This window comes from Garra rufa, chromosome 10 (assembly GCF_049309525.1).
Source record: "Garra rufa chromosome 10, GarRuf1.0, whole genome shotgun sequence".
Lineage (NCBI taxonomy): Eukaryota > Metazoa > Chordata > Actinopteri > Cypriniformes > Cyprinidae > Garra > Garra rufa.
In genome coordinates, this window is record NC_133370.1 from 47631914 (window position 1) to 47654274 (window position 22361).

The following is a 22361-nucleotide window of genomic DNA, read 5'->3' on the forward strand; positions in this document are numbered from 1 at the left end:
ATATATATATATATATATATATATATATATATATATATATATATATATGAAAAAAAGGATGACAGGTTTAAAAATATATATATTAAGCAGCACAACCGTTCTCAACATGGCTAATAAATCAACATATTACAATGATTTCTGAAGGACTATGTGACACTGAAGACTGGAGTTATGATGCTGAAAATGCTGCTTTGCATCACAGGAATAAATTACATTTTAAAATAGAAAACTACTATTTCAAATTTCAACAATATTTCACAATATTACTGTCTTTTTCTGTATTTTTAATCATATAAACACAGCCTGGATGAGCAGAAAATACTTCTTTACTTTTACTGATCCCAAACTTTTGAACGGCAGTGTATAAATATAAAAGTAAAATATATAAGTTATATAAAGGCAAAAATAATGTGTTTTTTTCCTCATTCATTGGTCACAGTAAGTCATTTATGAATTTGTTTAACACTGTGGAGCATAATAGTGTGTCCCAATGTGGCATTATTTATTATTCTAGCCATTTTGTGGTATAAATAGTAAAAGTAGATGCTGCACTGAAAAATGAAATGTGGAAAGCATTTAACTGACTCGCATTCAAATAAGTTTATCAAGTGCATGAGTGCACAGTGCATCATTTGGGATAAAACTTAGCAGTTAACATTCAGGACAGTATCTTGTTAATAATTTTATGATTTTAAACTTTAACACTGGATGTTTTATCATAACATCTATTTTTTAAATCTCTTTTCACAAATGTATTGCACAGCCTGCATTCATATAGGCCTATAGTGTTGGTGAACAAAGATGTGAAACAGTCCCGATCCCAATTCCCCACTCTCTCTCTTGCCCTACTTTTCTATCTATACTCCACTGTCCTATTCAGAAAGGCAAAGCAAAATCCCTAAAATAAAATGTGAGTGCTCATAATGGCGGGGTTTGGAAAAATGTGAAAGTGATGACCAATAATAACAGTAATGCCTTAGCAAACATCACTGTGCTATTTTCACTGGGTATTTGGAAATTTCAAAGAATAAGATTTAAATCATTTTAAGAGTTTTAATGCTACTTCAAGTGAACACAGTTACACAGTTACAAAATAGCTCAATTCTAGCATTACAACATTTTTTTGACAGGTTTTCATCTTTGAACGTTGGATGTGGGATTGCACCATTTAATTCCACTGTTTGCATTTGTATAACGAATATTTAAATGAATATGTAGACCAGGGCCCGTATTCACAAAACATTTTATCTTACCACTAAGAGTTCTCCTAAATAGCAGTAAAAGCTTTTAGCTAAGAGTTCTCTCTTAAAACCTATTCACAAAGCTGAGAGAAACTTTTACTAAGGAATAAAGAGAAAAGTCTTAAGTTAAGAGTAAGGGTGGGGTTGACCTCATTGCTATGGATGATGTCAGCATGCTAATTATCTATGCATACAGTGATTGGCTGACAGGGGAGGGGTCTCTGTCAAAGATTTGTTCATAAAAATATTGTAGAGGGCGATGTTGCCATATTCAAAAGTTTAAAAATAAAAATGTCGCAACTAATGTCAATTAAACAAGTACATGTTCAGCTAATTGTCAGCCTCTAATATGTGTGCTTCTCATACACAATTAGCAGATATGGATATAAACAACATTTAAATTGACCGATTAGAATAATCACGGCTGATAGTAAGATATGCAAACGTAAAAGAAAACCAAACTGGACTCAAGAACAGCTTTTTACCCAACCTGTTAATGAAAACAAGGATATAATCAAAGGAAATTTGGAATATGAATAATCTCCAAAACCAAAACCGTAGGGAAAACGCAACATTTTTCTAAAATGTTTACATTCTGAGGCAGATTGCTGGCAACAGCCATTTTAGCCCTGCTTAAAAAAATTAAAACTACCACAATTTTTTTTTAACTGTTTTTACTGGTTTATAGAAATTGTATTGGTTTTAATGGTAACTGTAATGGTGCCTGTTAATCTCTACTGATAATTGGTCACCTTTTATTGGTGGCTTGTTAAAACCACTAAATCCTAATGGAATATGTCCCAAAAAAACAGCACAATACCTTAATTGATGATTTTAATGGTTAAAAGTTGATTGTTAACTAATATTTGTAATGGAAACAATTAGAATTTCTGTGATGATTGTTTTTTTTTCAGCAGAGAGATAAGCCTAGTTTGTGATTTGGTCTTAGGATTTTCTCCTAAATTGGCGAGTTATGAGCTACTTTTAGTCTTAAAATGTTTTGTGAATATGGGCCCTGGCCTGTTTCTAAAAAAAAAAAAAAAAAAAAAAATGTATGTGGCTTCAGTGATATGAAACCATTTTAGACCTGATATTTCTTTGCTTTTGATTTCATATGCTTTGTTCTGGCATATATGGGTGTGAACTCAATGTTAATAACTAATCCCTGCACAGTTCTTTTCCTTATGTTTATAACTGTACTTTGCTTTCAGTAACCCACTATATTAAAGCAAAAACAACATTGCTTTCTGTAGTCAAGGTCACTATGTTCTGAGAGGCTTGGGAGGAAGAGAACAGTTTATCAAGAAGGTATTTGTATGCTTAGGGTGAGAGTAGATAGATAGGTAGCAGAGATTTTAACTCCATGCCAGCCGCTGGAGCGATTCTCATTCCTCTGATTTCATAAGAGCTCTCATGGATGGGTGGAACATTAACTTGCATAACAATCCTTTTATAGCAGATTAAAAACACAGTTGTCCAAAGCACTTCACAGTAACAACCAAGAAAGATGCCACTGTTTTAATATGCACTTCTGCTTCTGTAACAACTAAGAGCATCTTCTTTAAAACAAAAGTAAACCAAATCTTGTTTCTCAGAGTTGCTGACCTCAGTGAAGCCTTACAGTAAACTAAGCCGTTTTACTCCCAATAGATACATTTGCTATATTTTTATCTAGTACACAAGTCCTGTACATTTCCAAATGACAATTTAATGATTATAATGATTATAAGTTAAATCATGGATGCATTATATCCTCCAAATACCCAGAAAAAAAAAGTTTTGTGAATTTAGTTTTTTTTTTTTTTTTTTTTTCATACAATTACATTGTTTAGATCATTAGAAAAAATGGAAAATTAGCATTTTTGATAAATTACATTACAATTACAAATGGCACAAATAGGCATCAGAAAGGCAAAACAATTACATTTTTAAATCACTAATCAATTTTTAGGTTTCAGGATTTTTTTTTATAACAAACTTTGTTTGAGGAAGATTCTCAAATATGTTATTAAACATAGAACAAAAGTGATTTGATATACCATTTTGTTTCTTGCAGTATGTAAAAAAAAAAGTCCATAAACTATTTTTCCCATTAAAACAGTGTATCTATACACCGTACCTAATTTGCATATTAATATGTTGCTGTTAGGACAGGATGTTGAATAAGTATTGGTCATAATGGGAGTAATATATAATAATAAACTTTATTTTATAAAGCACCTTTAAAAGCAACTTCTCAAAGCGCTGTACACAAATTAAGCAATACAAAGCTCAAACAATAAAAGTAACATCAACAATCAAATGCTAATTTAAAAAAATAAGTCTTAAGTCTACCTTTAAAAATGCCATAGCTCTGGGCTTCCCTAAGATCAAGAGGCAGAGAATTCCAAAGGACAGGAGCATATGAAGAAAAGGCCCTGTCACCCATAGATCGTAAGTGTGTATGAGGAACAACCAACAAGTTGGATTGTGAAGAACACAGTCTCCGAGTTGGGGTATAGGAAGTTAACAGATATGGCCAGATTTTCATAATATATCATATTTAATCAGAATATTGATATATTATTTATTTTATTTTTCAATTGTTATGTCTCCCAAAATGCATAATAAAAATGATTTTAGTCCTGGTGTCCTCTACAGTTTCCTGTGGTCATATTTGGATTTGAAAACCCATAACATTTTCCTGATATGTTGCTTTATGATAAACAATTTGAAAATTGTTCAGATTTAAATGACAACTACAAAATACTACCATTTTCCTTAAGGACGTTTTCACTAAATATATTTTAACTATCTTTAAAGAACAATGCACAGGAAATCCAATCTTAAAACTCAGAAATTCAGTAAAATATAATGTCCACTAACTCCATCTGGGTCTCAGTAGGATATAAAACATAAACCTACAGCCCACATGAGTCTGGCCTACCTTCATATTGCCTCTATTACTAGTTATTTTATTACTTTGTTAACAAACGCTGACATCTATGTTGACATTACAACATAATGCACATATAATGAGTTTAAGAAAGTAACTTATTGCTTCCAAATGCAACGATATTCTAGTAAAGGGACTACCGTCAGCAGGATTTATTGTCTTGTTTTATCACTAGATGGCAGAAACGTGCACTGCGTGGAAAAGCTTTGACTATTTAAACCAATTTCAACACATTTGTGTTTAAATAAATGTCAATTTTACCACAGTTCAATCCGATTTTAATATTCCCAGTTCACACTATAACACAGCTGCTATTCAAATAATATTTCCCACACATTTGTTTACTGGCATTCGCTTGCATTTAGGTGGATGCAGCTTTCAGATTTCAGTTATTTACAAGTTGACAGCCTTTTGGGCAGATTCGAACACATCCCTTCTCACCTTAGACGTGCTGTCTATGTAGGCAGCACACGATATTTAGAGACACAACCGGAGTTTCAACCTAGCACAGCGGCTAATATACACAGTCACACAGGTTGACTTACATCAACTACCGCTCCACGGATCCAAACGCAGTCAGATGGGCGGATTAAACCGATTAGACTCTTCAGACTGATCCGTGAATAAAGACCCAGTGTTAGAGAGAGATTGTCGGGTGCGTATCATTCACCTGCCCTGAGGCGCAAGAGACGTTTGGATGATTTGAAGTGCACCTCAGTTCTTCTAAATAAACAAGCACGACTCTCATTGGCTGGCCTGTTGTCATGCAACCAGCAACTCGCCATGTAATTGGTTGGATTATCCTTACTACCTGCCTGTAACAACACGCAACAGGTGTTGAACGTATTCCTACAGAGAACTAACTATAAACAATAAAATATATAAAGATCTTTTTTAATTACTTTAATTTTGTAATATTTGTTTATTATATTGTATCTATTTAACTTATCATCTATTCGTATTTCAATAAGTTAGCTATTTGCTTTAAATATTTCTTCCGTTTGGTCGAAACATGGAATATATATATGGACGGAATCAAAAGCAAAATAATATATATATATATATATATATATATATATATATATATATATATATATATATATATACGCAATTTAATTTATTTTCATACAATTTTATTTATCACTCTGCTCCCAAATATTTAATGTTGTGCCCTTAATGCTTTGTAAACATAATAACTGTATGTTTTACAGCATGTGTCTGGTTATCTGCTGCTGACGTCATTGTTCATGCGTGCACGAGCTTGATAGTTAATCAGGAACTCAAGACCAAAGTCTGACTTCACAAAGACACTTGATCACTTTTGTTTTGTCAATTTATTGACAAAATTGAATTGCTTTCTGAGGTCTCGACTGTTAGCAGATATAATAGTAATGCACAACAAAAAGCATTTAAGCATTTAGTCTTATTTCAAAAAGGGCTTTGAATATAAAGATCAGGGTAAACTTTACTTATTTTGTCTTCTTGGAAACATGTAAGTATCTTTTGTTATTTCTGAATGGCAGTACTAAATAAAAAAAATGATTTTAAGGCAAAATAAGAAAAATGTACACATCTTCATTTTGTTCAAAAGTTTTCACCCCCCGAATCTTAATGCATTGTTTTTCCTTCTGGAGCATCAGTGAGTGTTTGAACCTTCTGTAATAGTTGCATATGAGTCCCTCAGTTGTCCTCGGTGTGAACAGATGGATCTCAAAATCATACAGTCATTGTTGGAAAGGGTTCAAATACACAGAAATGCTGGAAAACCAAAGAAGTTGTGGGACCTGAAGAATTTTTCTGAAGAACAGCAGGCAGTTCAGGACAAACAAGAGAGTGAAGGGACTTATGAACAACTATCACTACACAAAACAAACAAAAACAAAACAAACAAAAAAACCCAGCTGTGGATCATTCAGGTAACAGCACAGTATAAAGAATCAAGTGTATGTAAACTTTTAAACAGGGTCATTTTTATAAATTCAACTATATTTTTCTCTTGTCACATATTCTATGTGAAATATCGTATTCAGGTCAGTCCTAAATAAACAATAACATGTTGTATGATCCCTCTTATTTTAGTAAAATAAGATTCTGCAAACTTTGGACTTCAGCTGTAAGCAAGTTGGATGCTGCATCAGCCTTTATGGGAATTGTATTTGGCTCCTCTCAGAAAATCTTTCTTACTTTTCATCCCATTAGTTACACGTTATGTGTACAGGCAGCATGTTAACACAATGTATAGCAACATTTTTCTCCTTCCTTGCAAAATTTGCATGTTTTATTATTAGTGTCAATCATTCTTACACACTGTCCGTGATCCTGTAAGAAAAGACTTGCAACCCATTTCTGGTCACAACCCACCAATCAAGAGCCACTGGTTTGCAGCAATGCATGAGATGCTGTGCAATGTATAGTTCTCATCAATTTCAGGTGCAATTCACACATGCACAAAGGCACCAAAAGGTGGAGGATTTCTCATCCATCATGTACTTCTCTGAGTTCGGTGGGTCTTTGCATTCAGCTATAAAAGCCTGCAGCTCTGATAACGGTGCTCCATGCTTCTGATAATGCTGCAGATAAACAGAGAGCAGAGTCATGACATGTGATCATTCATGCTGCTTACTAAGACTATCAGCATTACAATTAGCTTTTGGGATTGACAGCTGTATTCTCCTGCTGTGTGAACAAGGCCTATTACTCTCACCATTGCTAGTGTGTGTTAGATATTTGAAAACAACTCACCACAAAACCAAAGCATGTGCTGGCAAAACCACTTAGTTATTAGAAAACCAAAGCATTGTGAGGGCTAGCTTGCACAGGAAATCTAAGCATCTACTTTCACTTGCTATTTTTTGCATCACGGCTGCTGCTGCTGTTGTTGTGTGTTATAGACTTACCCTGATGGTTTCGTAAGTGTCTGTGATCAGAGCAATGAAAAGGCTCAGGATCATGTATGTGAAGAGTGGGACGAAGGTGTAGATGTATATCCTGCTGAACAACCACACCAGATCATTCTTGTTCCGGAGCTTGGTGAAGGTCAAGTAGATTTCATCCCCGTTAATCATGGAAAAAAGGCAGTCAGCTACCAAATTAAATGTCCGAAACTGTGGAGAAATAAAAAGTATTAGTCTTAAACAAGTATTCTGAGTATTTTTTTATATTTTTATTAAATTAAATCTGCTTATTAAATCAGTAGCTGATATGAAATGCTTTTAGAAGTGTTATACTCTATGTAAAACTGTTTTAAACAGCAATTTCTTTTCATCAGGTCTTTCATGAATTTTATGCATGCATGACTGAATATGTAATGTGCTTTTATAAATTAAGTTGTTCATATTTTTACAGGTCAACTGTACAGTACTTCTTTTACTTTTCAGGGTACACTGTAAAAAAGTTGTTTCAACTTAAGTTTTGTTAACTTAATTTTAAGGCATCACAAACACTTTTTTAGGTTGTGTCGACTTAAGCTGAGTTAACTTAAAATTTTAAGACAACACAAACACTTTTTTAAGTTGTTTCTACTTAAGTTTTGTTAACTTAAAATTTTAAGGCAGCACGGACACTTTTTAAGTAGTTTTGACTTAAGCCGAGTTAACTTAAAAAATTTAAGTCAGCACAAAAACATACTTTTTAAAAGTTGTTTCGACTTAAGTTGAGTTAACTTAAAAATTTAAGGCAGCACAAAAACATACTTTTTAAAAGTGGTTTCGACTTAAGTTGAGTTAACTTAAAATTTTAAGGCAGCACAAAAACTTTTTTAAGTTGTTTCGACTTAAGCTGAGTTAACTTAAAAATTTAAGGCAGCACAAAAGTACTTTTTAAAAGTTGTTTCGAATTAAGTTGAGTTAACTTAATTTTAAGGCAGCACAAACACTTTTTTAAGTTGTTTCGACTTAAGCTGAGTTAACTTAAAATTTTAAAGCAGCACAAACACTTTTTAAAAGTTGTTTCGACTTAAATTGAGTTAACTTAAAATTTTAAGGCAGCACGAACACTTACTTTAAGTTGTTTTAACTTAAGTTGAGTTAAAAAATTTAAAGCAGCATGAATATTTACTTTTTAAAGTTGTCTCAACTTAAGTTGAGTTAACTTAAAATTTTAAGGCAACATGAACACTTTTAAAGTAAGTTCATTCTGGATGTGTAGTGAAGTGTAAGCAGAAGTATAAACATGTAAAATAGATTTGACACAACATCTAGTGCAGCAATAAAGTTATTTTTGCACAGTTTATGCCGGTTTTGGTATATTTATGATTAATTTAAAAAAAAAAAAAAAAATTCTTCATTTTTAAATATTGCTCACATTTTCATGGTGTGGTCCCAAAACGATCCATCCACAAAAGCAATAGCTAAGATAGATCATAACAGCGCAGAAGGAGAATCGAATAGCATTAGGAAGTGCAGCCTGCAGAGTGAGGATGAGGATCTGGAGGCACAAGAAATACACTGTATTCCTCTGAAATACACTAAAAATCTTGCAATAAAAAAAGATAGTTAAGTTTAGTAATCAGGAACTCAAGACCAAAGTCTGAGTTCACAAAGACACTTGATCACCTTTGTTTTGTCAGTTTATTGACAAAATTAAATTGCTTTCTGAACAAAAAACATTTAATCACAGGCTGTCTTATTCTCAAAAAGAGCATAGAAAATTTTAAGATCAGGGTAAATTTGACTTATTTTGTCTTCTTGGAAACATGTAAGTATCTTCTGTCATTTCTGAATGGCAGTACTAAATGAAAAAATATAATATTAAGGTAAAATAAGAAAAATGTAAACATCTTTGATGTGGTCAAAAGTTTTCACCCCCAGCTAATAATGCATAAAAGTAAAGTGTTTCCTTCTGAACCAGCAGCGAGTGTTTGAACCTTCTTAAAAAGTTGCATATGAGTCCCTCAGTTGTCCTCAGTGTGAAAAGATGGATCTCAAAAGCATACAGTCATTGTTAAAAGGGTTCAAATACACAAAAATGCTGAAAAAAAAAAAACTAAGAATTTGTGGGACCTGAAGGATTTTTCTGAAGAACAGCAGGCTGTTCAGGACAAACAAGGGACTCGTGAACAACTATCACTACACAAATACACAAGAAATACACGGTATTCCACTAAAATACACTAAAAATATGAGAAAAGGTCTAGCATGCTTTTTCCAGTATGCATTTATTTTTTAATGTGGCTTAATGTCTTGAAAAAAAAAACTGAATAAATGAGTGTCTTACATAATATTTCTGAAAGAAACTCAGGTAACGCATGACTCCGATCCACACAAGCATTGTTGCCGTCCCCAGCAAAATACTGCACACATCATAATTCGTCAGTTCCTGTAAACAAGACAAGACTGTCAGCTCATATGATGCAGAAAGAGACTGGCTTATTTCCTTTTAAATCCCTGCTTGCAAAAGCCTCTGGTTTTGTTTACCTTGCTCTGAATGCATATTTTAAGAACTGATCCTGCAATAGTGAGCATATCACTGATGATGAAGAGAATGTACCAGCCGTTGATGAACTCCATTCTCTCAGACCAGCAAACTCTTTTATTATGGTAAATGGATGCAAATTTGGTGTACTCCTGACGAGCAAACACATGCATATGACATGTTAATGACATTAGCTATTCCTATTGACATACTGAATGAAGCTGCAGACTGAATAAAGGTAGAGACTGACCACTGACAACAAATGAACCTCTGCCTGTTTAAGAGTGGCTGCACTTTACGCTCCCTGTCTGAGGAAACCAGTTCTTCTGTTGTTTTTCTTTTCTTTTATTGTTCTGATATCAAATTCATATAATATAGTTTTGGAGATTTTGAGAATTAGGAAAATATTTGCCATATGTCAGTAGACCATAATGGATTTTTAGTGATGCATTTTCTCATTGGGAATGTTTATAGATCATCAGTTCTGTTATTGCAGGTATTTACTATTTTTTTTAAAGTATGATTTAACTTATTTGATGTATAGGCCTATGATATATACTTTACAAATCAATACATTGTATGGGTCAAAATTATAAAATTTTCTTTTATGCCAAAAATAATTAGGATATTCAGTAAAGATCATGTTCCATGAAGACATTTTGTAAATTTTGTAAATATATCAGAACTTAATTTTTGATTAGTAATATGCATCACTAAAAAATTTATTTGGACAACTTTAAAAGGTGATTTTCTCAATATTTAGATTTTTTTCGCACCCTTAGATTCCAGATTTTCAAATTTGTATCTCGTAGTATGTTTTATGTATCATCTTTCAGATGATGATAAATCTCAATAAAAAAAAACCCTTATGGCTGGATTTGTGGTCCAGGGTCCATATGGTAAAAAGTCCTCTAATTGTATAACTTTTAATTCCTGTAATGCTTCAAATTTATTCTTAAACATTACTATTTAATTCTGATACACCTAAACATGTATAGAATAGAATAGAATAGAATAGAATAGAATAGAATAGAATAGAATAGAATAGAATAGAATAGAATAGAATAGAATAGAATGGAGCAGTGCTTTGCTTAGTGGACTTGCTAAGTAATTAAACAGATAGTTGACCCAAAAATGAAATGTGTTTGATAATTTCCTGTGAATAATGTTCTTTTCTTTTCTAAAGTTTCTAGCACTGACCAATCGCTATTCTTCATAAGGCCTCTGTATATCTCCACAGGTATTCATTTTTGACTCTCAAAGTGATGGTAGCCATTGATTTGCATTTTATGAATCACCAAGAAGCACGGTTTCAGCTGAAAATCTTCTTTACTGTTCTACTGATGAAAAATGTCACCTACATCTCGAATGGCCTGAGAGTAAGTCAATTAAAGGAGATGTTCACTTTCAGAACAAAAATGTACAGATAATGTACTCACCCTCTTGTCTTCCAAGATGTTCATGTCTTTCTTTCTTCAGTCGTAAAGAAATGGTGTTTTTTGAGGAAAACATTTCAGGAATTCTCTCCATGTAATGGACTTTTATGTTGGCCCAGAGTTTGAACTTCCAAAATGCAGTTTAAATGCGGCTTCAAAGGACTCTAAATCTCACAGCTGAGGAAGAAGGGTCTCATCTAATGAAACGATGGGTTATTTTCTAATAACATTTACAACTTACATATTTTTAAATCTCGAAAGCTCGTCTTGCCGAGCTAGATGAGATGAACATTTAAGGTTAAATGTATATAAACTGTTATTTTGTTTTAGAAAATAACCCATCGTTTTGCTAGATAAGACCCTTCTTTCCTCGGCTGTGATCGTTTAGATCCCTTTGAAGTTTGGAATTTTGGAAGTTCAAACTCAGGGGCTCCATTGAAGTCTATCATATGGAGAGAAATCCTGAAATGTTTTACACAAAAATCATAATTTCCTTAAGAAAGGAATTTTTTTATTTTTGGATGAACTATCTCTTTAATGGCACAGCCATATCTAGGAGACTTACAAACTGCAGGCGAATGCCGTTGTAGACTGAGTGTGTGCAGAGGATGAGCGAGAGCAAACAGGAGCAGATGACCACAACATCAAACAAAACAATGAGCCGATAGTGAAGGTCTGCTGGAAGAAACACAGGAAAATAGATTTTCAGACATTTTCTCACAAACTACTAGTTGTTTCATGAGCAACATAGGTAAATCAGTGACTACAAATGTATTCAATGTCTTCATTTTATTTTGTTTAGAGTCAGATATTGGGTAACTGATAACATGTTGAGTAAAGTAGTGTATTGCCCCCTACTGGAAGGTATATGCAGTACACAAAACACTCATGGTGCATGGCATAGACTACAGCGGTCAAACAAGGGACACTTAAAGGGAGACACTGCAGGCAAAAACACTGTTTTTTTTCATGCACCTGTCAAGTTTGAGATTTTGGGCTTATTGCTTTTTTAACGTGTTTTTTTCAGACTAGTGGAAAGAAAACACCTAAAAGACACTGTTAAGTGTTTCTTTTATAGCACTGTATCTATTTGTGTCAATAGATTTCTATTACAACACATATTCTTTAAGGCTGTTTTCTCAAAATGAGTTTTTTCTCCTACACTGAGACATAAATCTCCACTTTAGTAGCATTTACACACAACAAACGTTACATTTTTATTCTATATTCTGAAGGTTTTTACATAGGGATTTGTTCATATATTGATATATTGACTCTGTAAAACTTTTGACTCTAATATGTCAAAAAAAAAATAAACAAGAATTTTGAAACTGACTTCATCCAGTGTTTAGATTTTTGTACTAGAAACGTATGCAAGTTAGCACATATTTAATTAAACAATGGCTCATTTGCATATTTAAATCTAACATTTTAGAAAACATGTAATACAAAAAATGTTTGCAATTATCAATATAATCAATCAGCTAAGTAAGTAAGGTGATAACTATTAGTTTTTTTTTAACCCTATTCACCTGCTGTGTCTCGTTTTAAAAAGCAAAAATTTTAAAGCACTTTTCAAGCAAAACAAAGTTTTGAAAAAAAAAAAAGAAGTTTGCCTGCAAGGATTAGTTCACTTCTAGAACAGAAATTTATAGATAATTTGCTAAGCCCCTTGTCATCCCAGACGTTCATGTCTTTCTATCTTCAGTTGTAAAGAAATTATGTTTTTTTTTAAGTAAAACTTTTCAGGAATTTTCTCTATATAAAAGTTTGAACTTCCAAAATGCAGTTCAAAAGGCTCTAAACAACCCCAGCCGAGAAAGAAAGGTCTTATCTAGTGAAATAATCTGTCATTTTCATAATTATTATATTTATACAACCGCAACTGCTCCATTTCAAGACAGTTATTAGGGTATATCAAAAAATCTCATTTTGCCAACAAAAACTATCGCACTGCAAAAATTGCTTTTCTTACTTAGATTTTTTATCTAGTTTCCAGCCAAAATATCTGGAAATTCTTAAATCAAGAACCATTTTCTAGACGAGTGAAAATTATTTTCTTGTTTTCAGAAAAAACTAGTCACAATTATTTATTTTTTTTGCTTGAAACAAGCAAAATAATCTGCCAATGGGGTAAGAAAAATAATCTTGTTTTCTGTTTAAAGTTTAGATTTTTTTCTTACCCCATTGGCAGATTATTTTGCTTGTTCTAAGCAACAGATCAAGAAAACAAGAAAATAATTTTTACTCGTCTAGAAAATCCATCTTGATTTAAGAATTTCCAGATATTTTGGCTGGAAACAAGACAAAAAATCTAAGTAAGAAAAGCATTTTTTGCACTGCATGCATTTTGTCAGTTAATTAAATGAACTTGATTATATACTCCTGATGTCTATTAGTAAATAGACATTAGTAAATCAAATGCATTACTTTAAAATATAGAGTTGTAAAATATACAGGTTTGTTATGTTTGTACTGTTTGCCAAATATTTTCTAGTGTTAAATATTTGTTCCTATTTAGCGTAATTGAATCTGAAATAAAGCAAATAAATAAATCTGAATATTAAAAAAAAAAAGTGGCTCAACTGTATTTTTGTTATTTTTTAGGTAAAGCTTTAGGGCATTAAGAAAGGGTGTCTCAACTGTACCATGGTGCTGTTTCAACTGTACACCATATGGGCACTGTGTTATGACAATTTAGGATATTTTAGTACACAAACAAATGAAAAATCACTTCATTTCAGCATCTAGTTTTTGTTTACTGTACTCACTCTACCCTACTCTTTTTTCACTAAAAAATATATTTGTAAACTTTTTTAAAGCTTTTAAAAACTATTACTCTCCAGTTCTCTTAAAATGCACATAAGGGTAAAAACCTATGATTACTTTAGGGGAACTGGATTTATATATCTGCAAAAAATGCATCACAAAAGTGATGTCAGCTCAAAGAAAAAAATTGGCATTATTTGTTTGTTAGTAATGACTGTGATGACCATTGATTTTGTAAAAAGGGAATTTTTGTGTTATTTTGTGTGTGTGTGTGTGTGTGTGTGTGTGTGTGGTATTCCCTACATTATAAGGACTAAATGTCACCAGAAGTATAGTAAGACTAGCAATGTTTGACCTTTGTGGGGACATTTTTTGGTCTCCGTGAGGAAACTAGCTTCAAATCATAAAGAATGAAGCGTTGACCCCGGGATGAACTCATAATGATAGGAATACCTGTTTATGTGTTTGTGTTTTCTATTTTTAGTCCTGTATCACATCTTACTTGTGCCTGAAACATTCCAGTCCTTGCAGACTTTTATCTGAACATCACTGCTTAGAGATATCTTGATTTTTCCACTGTGCGCGTGGTTGTCAAACATGATCTGTAATTGAACACAGCAGATGAGCAACTTCTTCAACATAATTGTCATCCTATCCAAAGGGAATTCCAGCTCTGAGTCAGTCAGTGAGAAATAAAGAGCTTGTGACAAAACAGTACTAAATCCAGGAACAAAAAAGCTGTTAGAAATGAAAACAAAAATGAAGGAGAAGAGGGAAATGTGTCAAACCTCTATTAGCCAATTCTGGAAACTGTGTGGTTATGGCAAGTAAAATGACGTTTTAACATGTTCTATGTGAAACCTAAAGCAGAAGCACCAGTCTTTGGATGTCAAACAAATAGAGAAATGTGTTAATTAAGAGTTCAAAGATGGTTAGACTTTATTTCAATAGTCTGCTTTAGACATTTGTGACCATGGACTACAAAACCAGTCTTAAGTAGCACAGGTACATTTTGTAGCAATAGCCAAAAATGCATAGTATGGGTCAAAATTATCGATTTTTCTTTTATGCCAAAAATCCTTAGGATATTAAGTAAAGATCATGTTTCATGAAGATATTGTGTAAATCTCCTACCGTAAATATATCATAACTTAGTTTTTGATTGTTAAGAACTTAATTTGGACAAATTTAGAAGGCTTTTTTCTTAATATTTAGATTTTTTTTTTCACCCTCAGATTCTAGATTTTCAACACTTTTTTTTCTTGTTTCCAGCCAAAATATCTAAAAATTCTTAAATCAAGAAGGATTTTCTAGACGAGTAAAAATTATCTTGTTTTTAGAAAAAACAAGTCAAAATGAAATGCATTTTTGCTTGAAACAAGAAAAATAATCTGCTTTTCTTTTTGAAATAATTTATTTTTTAGTTTTTTTGCTTACCCCATTGGCAGATTATTTAGCTTGTTCTTAATCTTTAATTTTGATTTATTTTTTTCTGAAAACAAGAAAATAATTTTCACTTGTCTAGAAAATCCTTCTTGATTCAAGAATTTTTTTGATATTTTGGCTGGAAACAAGACAAAAAATCTTGGTAAGAAAAGCATTTTTGCAGTGTAGCCAACAATACTTTAATTAATTAAAAATTATAGAATTTTCTTTTATGCCAATAATCATTAGAATATTAAGTAATGATCATGTTTAATGAAGATATTTTGTAAATTTAAAAAACTTAATTTTTGATTAGTAATATGCATTAAGAACTTCTGGACAAATTTAGAAAATTTGGACAAATTTAAAGCCAATATTTTTCTCAATATTTAGATTTTTTTGCACCCTCAGATTCTAGATTTTCAACACTTCAAAAAATACTTTTTTGTCTTGTTTCCAGCCAAAATATCTAAAAAATCTTAAATCAAGATAGACGAGTAAAAATTATCTTGTTTTTAGAAAAAACAAGTCCAAATTAAGTGCGTTTTTGCTTGAAACAAGAAAAATAATCTGCCAGTGTAGTAAGAAAAATAATCTTGTTTTCTTTTTAAATTTTTGAATTTTTTTTTTGCTTACCCCATTGGCAGATTATTTAGCTTGTTCTAAGCAAAAACACACTTAATTTTGACTATATCATTTTTACTTGTCTAGAAAATCCTTCTTGATTTAAGAATTTTTAGATATTTTGGCTGGACAAGACAAAAAATCTAAATAAGAAAAGCATTGTTTGCAGTAAAAAGAGTTGCATCTCAGCCAAATACTATACAAAAATGGAAGGCTTATTCATTCAGCTTTCAGATGATGTCTAAATCTCAATTTAAAAAAATTGACCCTTATGGTTTTGTGATCCAGGGTCACATTTTATTAACTAACTTAGACTATTAATACTATTCGCCGGTTTAGGGTTGGGTTAGCAGAATAAGTTGACATGTAGTTACAAAGTTACTTAGCAGAATGTATGTTGTTGAAGCATCAAAATAAAGTGTTAGCAGATATTAAGCAGACAGTCAACTAATACTCTAATAACTGCTAGTTAACATTCAAAGTTGCACTGCAAAAAATGCTTTTCTTACTTAGATTTTGTCTTGTTTCCAGCTAAAATATCAAAAAAAAAAATCTTAAATCAAGAAGTATTTTCTTATTTTTCTTACCCCATTGGCAGATTATTTTGCTTGTTTCAAGCAAAAACTCACTTAATTTTGACTTTTTTTCTGAAAACAAGACAATTTTTACTCGTCTAGAAAATCCTTCTTGATTTAAGTATTTTTAGATATTTTGGCTGGAAACAAGACTAAATATCTAAGTAAGAAAAGCATTTTTTGCAGTGTACTTATAGTGTCATAAACATATGTGTGAAATTGAACGGCACTTACATTAATGTTGAAGTCATAGCAGTCTGGTAACTCCTGATGACGTACGCTTTGAAGGTTGATAGCCTTGACTTTGAGATAGATGTTTACTGCTAACAACCTGGGAATGAACCACAAATATATCAAAAATAAAGCACAGACTCTAAATTTAATTGAACTCATGACTGATTTCAAATATGAATGTAATACACACCTTTGAAAATGTAACGTGAGGTTCACGTTTTGCATACTATCCTCTTTGTAGTGTGAAATGGGATAAACATAAATACATTCTGCAAATGAAGTAAATAAATAGCAAATAAAAAGCTTCAAATCTAACTCATTATTTAACAGAAGTCTTTGTTTGTTTGTTTTTTGTTTTAAAGGGGTCATCGGGTGCAAAACTAACTTTTCCATGTTGTTTGAACATTAATGTGTGTTGGTAGTTTGTGAACACAACCACCCTACAATGATAAAAATACACCCAGTGGTATTTTTTTAATCTTTAAAAGTAGTATGCCTTTTTAAAATCAGCTCATTCTCAGCTTCTTGTCGTTGTGACGAAACACATTTGATTGACATGAGCGTTTTACCTTAGCCCCGCCCTCACCGAGCTGAAACTGTCCGAATACGATCCTCACTGTGTGACTCAGGTGCAGAGGAAGACTCTAATTGAGCGATTGAGGTGTTCTGTTGTTGGATGTAATAATGTACTTAGCAGTAGTCGTTTACTCCCGACATCTGAGCCACTGAAGATGCAGAGGATTAATGTTACTTTAGTTTGTAAATGGAAAGCGTCAATCCCGATTGACATAAGCATCTATCTTCATGCGATTCGTTCCTGATGCAGCTTCACCCACAGCAGAAGTGAGTAGAAGGGTTTTTTATGCATCTTTGCAAATGGCCTTTCTTAATAATGTGCTTGTTGGCAAGTTTCACTGATGCAGCTAAATGCGGCTAAAGTAAACCAGAGCCATAGAGAAACAGAGTTGCAACACTCCCATAGGCTTCCATAGGAACTGAGGAATGCGGAAGTAAAGCGTGTGATGGAGCGGCCAATAGTTCCAAACAACCAATAGTTCCTCCATAGAAGCCCATTCATTTCAGCGCTTCTCAAGCACAGTCGCCGGTCAATTGAAGAAATTACTGCATTTTTTTTTTTTACATTTTAACACATCAGTTGACCTCTCGGAAAACGGGCCAGTAGTGGTATTTTATGAAGCGTGTTATAGTTAATGTTTATCGCTAAAAAATAAACAGTTATACTGTAAATGCAGTTAGATAACGTGAGAAACGCCATAATAGCGACCATAACCAGATACTAGTTGTCATATTTTTACATTTTTAGTCTTTCTGCAATCTTTCTCTCCCTGTAGGAGGTTGAATGAGTTTCAGTAAAGACTGCATTCAAGAAATACGATAAAAATGTATGCTGAATGCAATTCGTTGCTTTGTGTTTTTTTTTAAACACTATTTTCATCTTTTCTATTATGTTAAATGCCATTTTTGCTTGCCTTTTATAATATTCAGTTATGTTGTATATTTGAATATCATAAAATAATACGAGTAAATTACTTTTTTTTTTATTTAACATTAAATCGTTAAATGGAAACATAAAAAAAGAGAGTGTTTGATCATGTCCAAATACACATTCAAATGTATTTGACCTTAAAATATCACACTAACTGTAATATAAATACTATATTAGAAAATGTTATCTTTTAAATGGTCAGGATTATTATTGCACATATTATTTAGTCCAAAAATTTAAAATATTAGCTAAATAGAACTGAACTATATATTACAATTATTTAATTGAATAAAAGTTACACTTAAGGTGTTTGGTCACAATTTGACTGCCAAAAAGTATGAGAACTTATTAACTGTCTCTTTATCACTCCCCAGAATAAAATGCGATTGTAAAGCTTATTCAGAGAAGTTATCAACACACAATCAATGCACATTATTTGTTAATAATTACTCGAAATTGCTGCAAATATAGTGAAACTGCTGTCTATTCTACTTAAACCCATTCAAACACATTGACAGCGCGAAGTTGTTTGGAACTATTGAGCGCTCCATGAACCACGTGACCGCGTGGCGGCGAGATCAAAGCGGGTCGCAACTCTCTGAAGTAAACATAATCCCAGAGAGGGGTGGGGCGAGCAGAGATCGGTGCATTTAAAGGGGCCATGTCTTAATATGAGCTGATATTTTGCAGAGCTGATTTTGACAAGGTACTAAAAGGGTGTTTTTACACTACTATTTAAGATTTTTTTAACCAAAGTATATTAGAGACTTTTCATTAAGACCTAAAAGAATCATATGAACTTGTGTAAAATGGGCATCCAATGACCCCTTTAATGTAAAACTATTTACTATTTAGAACATATTTAGTGCTTGATATCTGTATCACTTCTGTCATCCACAGTAATTAAAGTGGACTGCATCACTGTGTTATGACAAATCATGTTGTACCTGTTTCTACTCGTGGATCAATATCAAAGGTCTCATTGGCTGGTGAGACTTTGGCATGTCGATATAACTCTTGACAGACGGACAGAGGAGTGAACACGCCATTGATCCTCTCAAACGCATGATTATCAACCATCAGGTTTTCTAGGTGTAGATACTAAAAAACAAACAATCAGACAACTGATCAGAAGCAAACAATAGAACAGATTCAGTCACACCACCCCTATAAAACTTAGTATTTACTAAAATGAAACTGCTATTAAACATGTTCCAATTAAATAAAATAGACATGGCATATGATCAGTATGTGTTTGAGTGCAATCTGTGCATGTATAAACATATTATAAAATTCTTTAGTTTACTAGTAATTCAATTCTACTATTTTAAAAACACTATTTTGCATGTTTTCTTTTTCAGTGTTGAGGAAAGTTACTTTTAAAAGTAATGCATTACAATATTGAGTTACTCCCTAAAAAAGTAACTAATTACGTTAGTTAGTTACTTTTTATGGAAAGTAATGCATTGCATTACTTTAGCGTTACTTTTTAAATAAAAAAAGTTATATTTTTGGCTAATGTAAAAGCCTTTTCACACACCAAAAGCTAAATTGACGTCTGTACAGTAGACCACAGAAGAAAAAATGTCAACTCTTCAGCAATGAAAAAAAAGGAAAACAATTGTTAGATTATCTTGAGTAATGTTTGCTTATTAGTGTGGATGAATTGGATCATCGGAGGTCGGCAGCAAAGACATCAGTTAATAAAATTGGATTAAACACATAAAGGATATTTGTATTATTTAACATATTTCATTATGGCAGGTTTGCATTGAAAACAACAGAAGAGCAATAACATGTGCTATGAGCGTTATGACAATTGTAATTGTATTAGAAACGTGTGTTAATGTGCATTTATTTGTTTGTTTGTGGTTAGTATATCACAAATAAGATGCTTATTTACTGTAAGTATTCAAAATTAACTAACATTTCTTTCTCATTATAGCAAATTTAGCTTTTGGTTATGGCAAAATCAAGTTGTAAAAAGGCAAAAAATATTTGTCTGTTCAGTAACATTTTGGCTTGTGTCTAAAAAATTCTTCCTTTGAATAAATGTAATTTTTTGTGTATGGGAAAAATATTTTTGATTAATTCTAAAACAAAAAGTAGGGTTTGAACCAAACCATGAATATAATTTGAGAAAATAATAATCATTATAATAGAAAGTTGGTCTAAAGTATAATTATTGTTAGTGTATAATCTAAAGCACTTACCCTCCTGATTATGTACAGGATGTGCTCGTGAACTTCATGTCTTGTGTACAAGGCATAATCTTTATTCCTGTGCTGGTAATTTTTCAGGAAAAAATGTTTGAAAGCAATAAGATTTTGCTCTTTGAAGGTGACCATCATCTCGTTGCTCAATCCAAAAGAGACTAACTGTGGAAAACATATATAGGCAAATCATAATCTTCATAATCAATATCATCAACACTGCTTGTTTTGTGTGAAATTGAGCTTATTTAAAAGGTTTTGATTTTTTTTTTTTTTTTTTTTTTCCTTTTTCCAGTTTTACGAAACAACTGAAATCTACACTCCTAAAAATAAAGGTGCTTCACTGTGACGCAATAGAAGAACCATTCACTCTTTCTCACCTTTTTATAATCTGAAAAACCCTTTTTTCACCACAAAGAACCTTTTGTGAAACAGAAAGGTTCTTCAGATGTTAAAGGTTCTTTATGGGACCATTTAGACAATTAGGTTCTTCTGTGGCATCGTGAAGCACCTTTATTTTTAAGAGTATAAGCATGGTGAGACAAATTGGAAACTACTATATTTTAACTAAGACACTCTAAAAAATGAAGGTTTTTTTCAGTGGTTCTTAAATAAAATGATCACTTTGGAACTTTAAAAGGTTCTCCTAATGTGGCAGACAACAAAAACTATTTTAAGATAACATGTACATTTCAGAATTAAACTAACATACCAAATATATACCATTTAAAATTGTGTAGTTTTGAAGTAAATCACATCACATACCTGACAGGTAATAATGACAATCTTGAGTATCTGCAGTATCATTTTCCATGGCTTACGACCTCTGGCTTTGTATTTCTGGCATGGGCTCATGAAGAAATATTTCAGTTTTCTCCTGAAGTTTTCCACAAACCGAGGATCCAGGTGTGGTTTAGCTGTCCTGCGGCATGCCGAGTTATTATTCGGACCAGCACACAGCAAAGGCTCTCCGTCAGACATTTGTGCCAACTCACTCAGGAAATCAGGACGTGGGACTGACACGGCACTTAACACAGACAGGGTTTTTCTATGTTTGAGGAACTGAAGCTGTTGTCTTGCAGTTTTCCAAACTGGTAGAACCAGAGCTCATCTTTAAGTTGAATGATCTATCAGTGATGCTAAACCTTCTATCAGATAATTTCACATTTTTTCAAATTGCCCCGTGCTGTACATCAGATAATATGCATGCAGAAAAAAAAACTTGTCTGAACAGGTTGTGTGGCATTTTGTCTGTCACTCTTTGTGGGTGTGGATGTAAAGTATAAAAATAAGAAAATGTTGAAATAACTACATGATGTCTCATCTTTCAATAAGATGTAAATAATTAGGCCTATGTTTAACCCCTTAGGACAATTAACCATGCTTTTACTACAAACCCAAAAAAATAACAACAACATGGTTTACTATAAATTAGCCATTTTGCTACACTAAACATAGTTTAACAGTTATACAAATGGTAATCAATATGCTAAACAAACATGGTTACTACACATTTACTATAATAATTTTATATACTAATACTACAATAAGTCAACCAAGCTGAGAATAGGGTTTTCACACTTGAAATAGTTAACTCGAGTCATACTAATCCTGGGGTTATCTTGCTTCATGTTTCACACTGCTCATTTACACAGGGTTAATAATAAATACTGTGTATTCATAAATTACCTATATGCACGGAGCGTTCTTTAGAACTTCCGCATAATGATAAACCTAAAAATTCATTTTATATGTGCTATATACAGTGCCTTACGAAATTATTCATACCCCTTCATATTCTTCACATTTTGTTATGTTGCTGCCTTATGCTAAACTATTTTAAATTACTTTTTTCCCACATCAATCTACACTCCCTACTCCATAATGGCAAAGCAAAAAATAGCTTTTTAACATTTGTGCAAATTTATTAAAAATAAAAAACTGAAAAGATCCCGTTGCATAAGTATTCATACCCTTTTCGACACTCGAA

At 32.4% G+C, this 22361-nt stretch overlaps 1 protein-coding gene across 1 annotated transcript; it reads right to left on the reverse strand.

The window, feature by feature from the left end:
• Positions 1 to 6177: 6177 nt before the first annotated feature.
• Positions 6178 to 21352, reverse strand: LOC141344612 (mucolipin-3-like). Its single transcript, XM_073849485.1, has 12 exons — positions 21137 to 21352; positions 20372 to 20536; positions 19106 to 19259; positions 16842 to 16920; positions 16652 to 16748; positions 14296 to 14395; positions 11590 to 11702; positions 9591 to 9740; positions 9391 to 9492; positions 8479 to 8601; positions 7074 to 7280; positions 6178 to 6746 (listed from the first exon to the last, which is right to left on the reverse strand). The coding sequence occupies exons 1-12, from the start codon at positions 21350 to 21352 to the stop codon at positions 6603 to 6605; spliced, it is 1650 nt and encodes a 549-aa protein (XP_073705586.1). The 3' UTR covers positions 6178 to 6602.
• Positions 21353 to 22361: the final 1009 nt, after the last annotated feature.

Bases quoted from the DNA above. Each gene is read 5' to 3' on its own strand.
- LOC141344612 (XM_073849485.1), bottom strand. From the start codon at position 21,352: ATGTCTGACGGAGAGCCTTTGCTGTGTGCTGGTCCGAATAATAACTCG. The intron at 16,749-16,841 runs GTGTGTATTACA...GTTCATTCCCAG, and splicing joins CTCACGTTACATTTTCAAAG to GTTGTTAGCAGTAAACATCT. The intron at 11,703-14,295 runs GTAAGATGTGAT...TGTTTCTTCCAG, and splicing joins CTGGAATGTTTCAGGCACAA to CAGACCTTCACTATCGGCTC.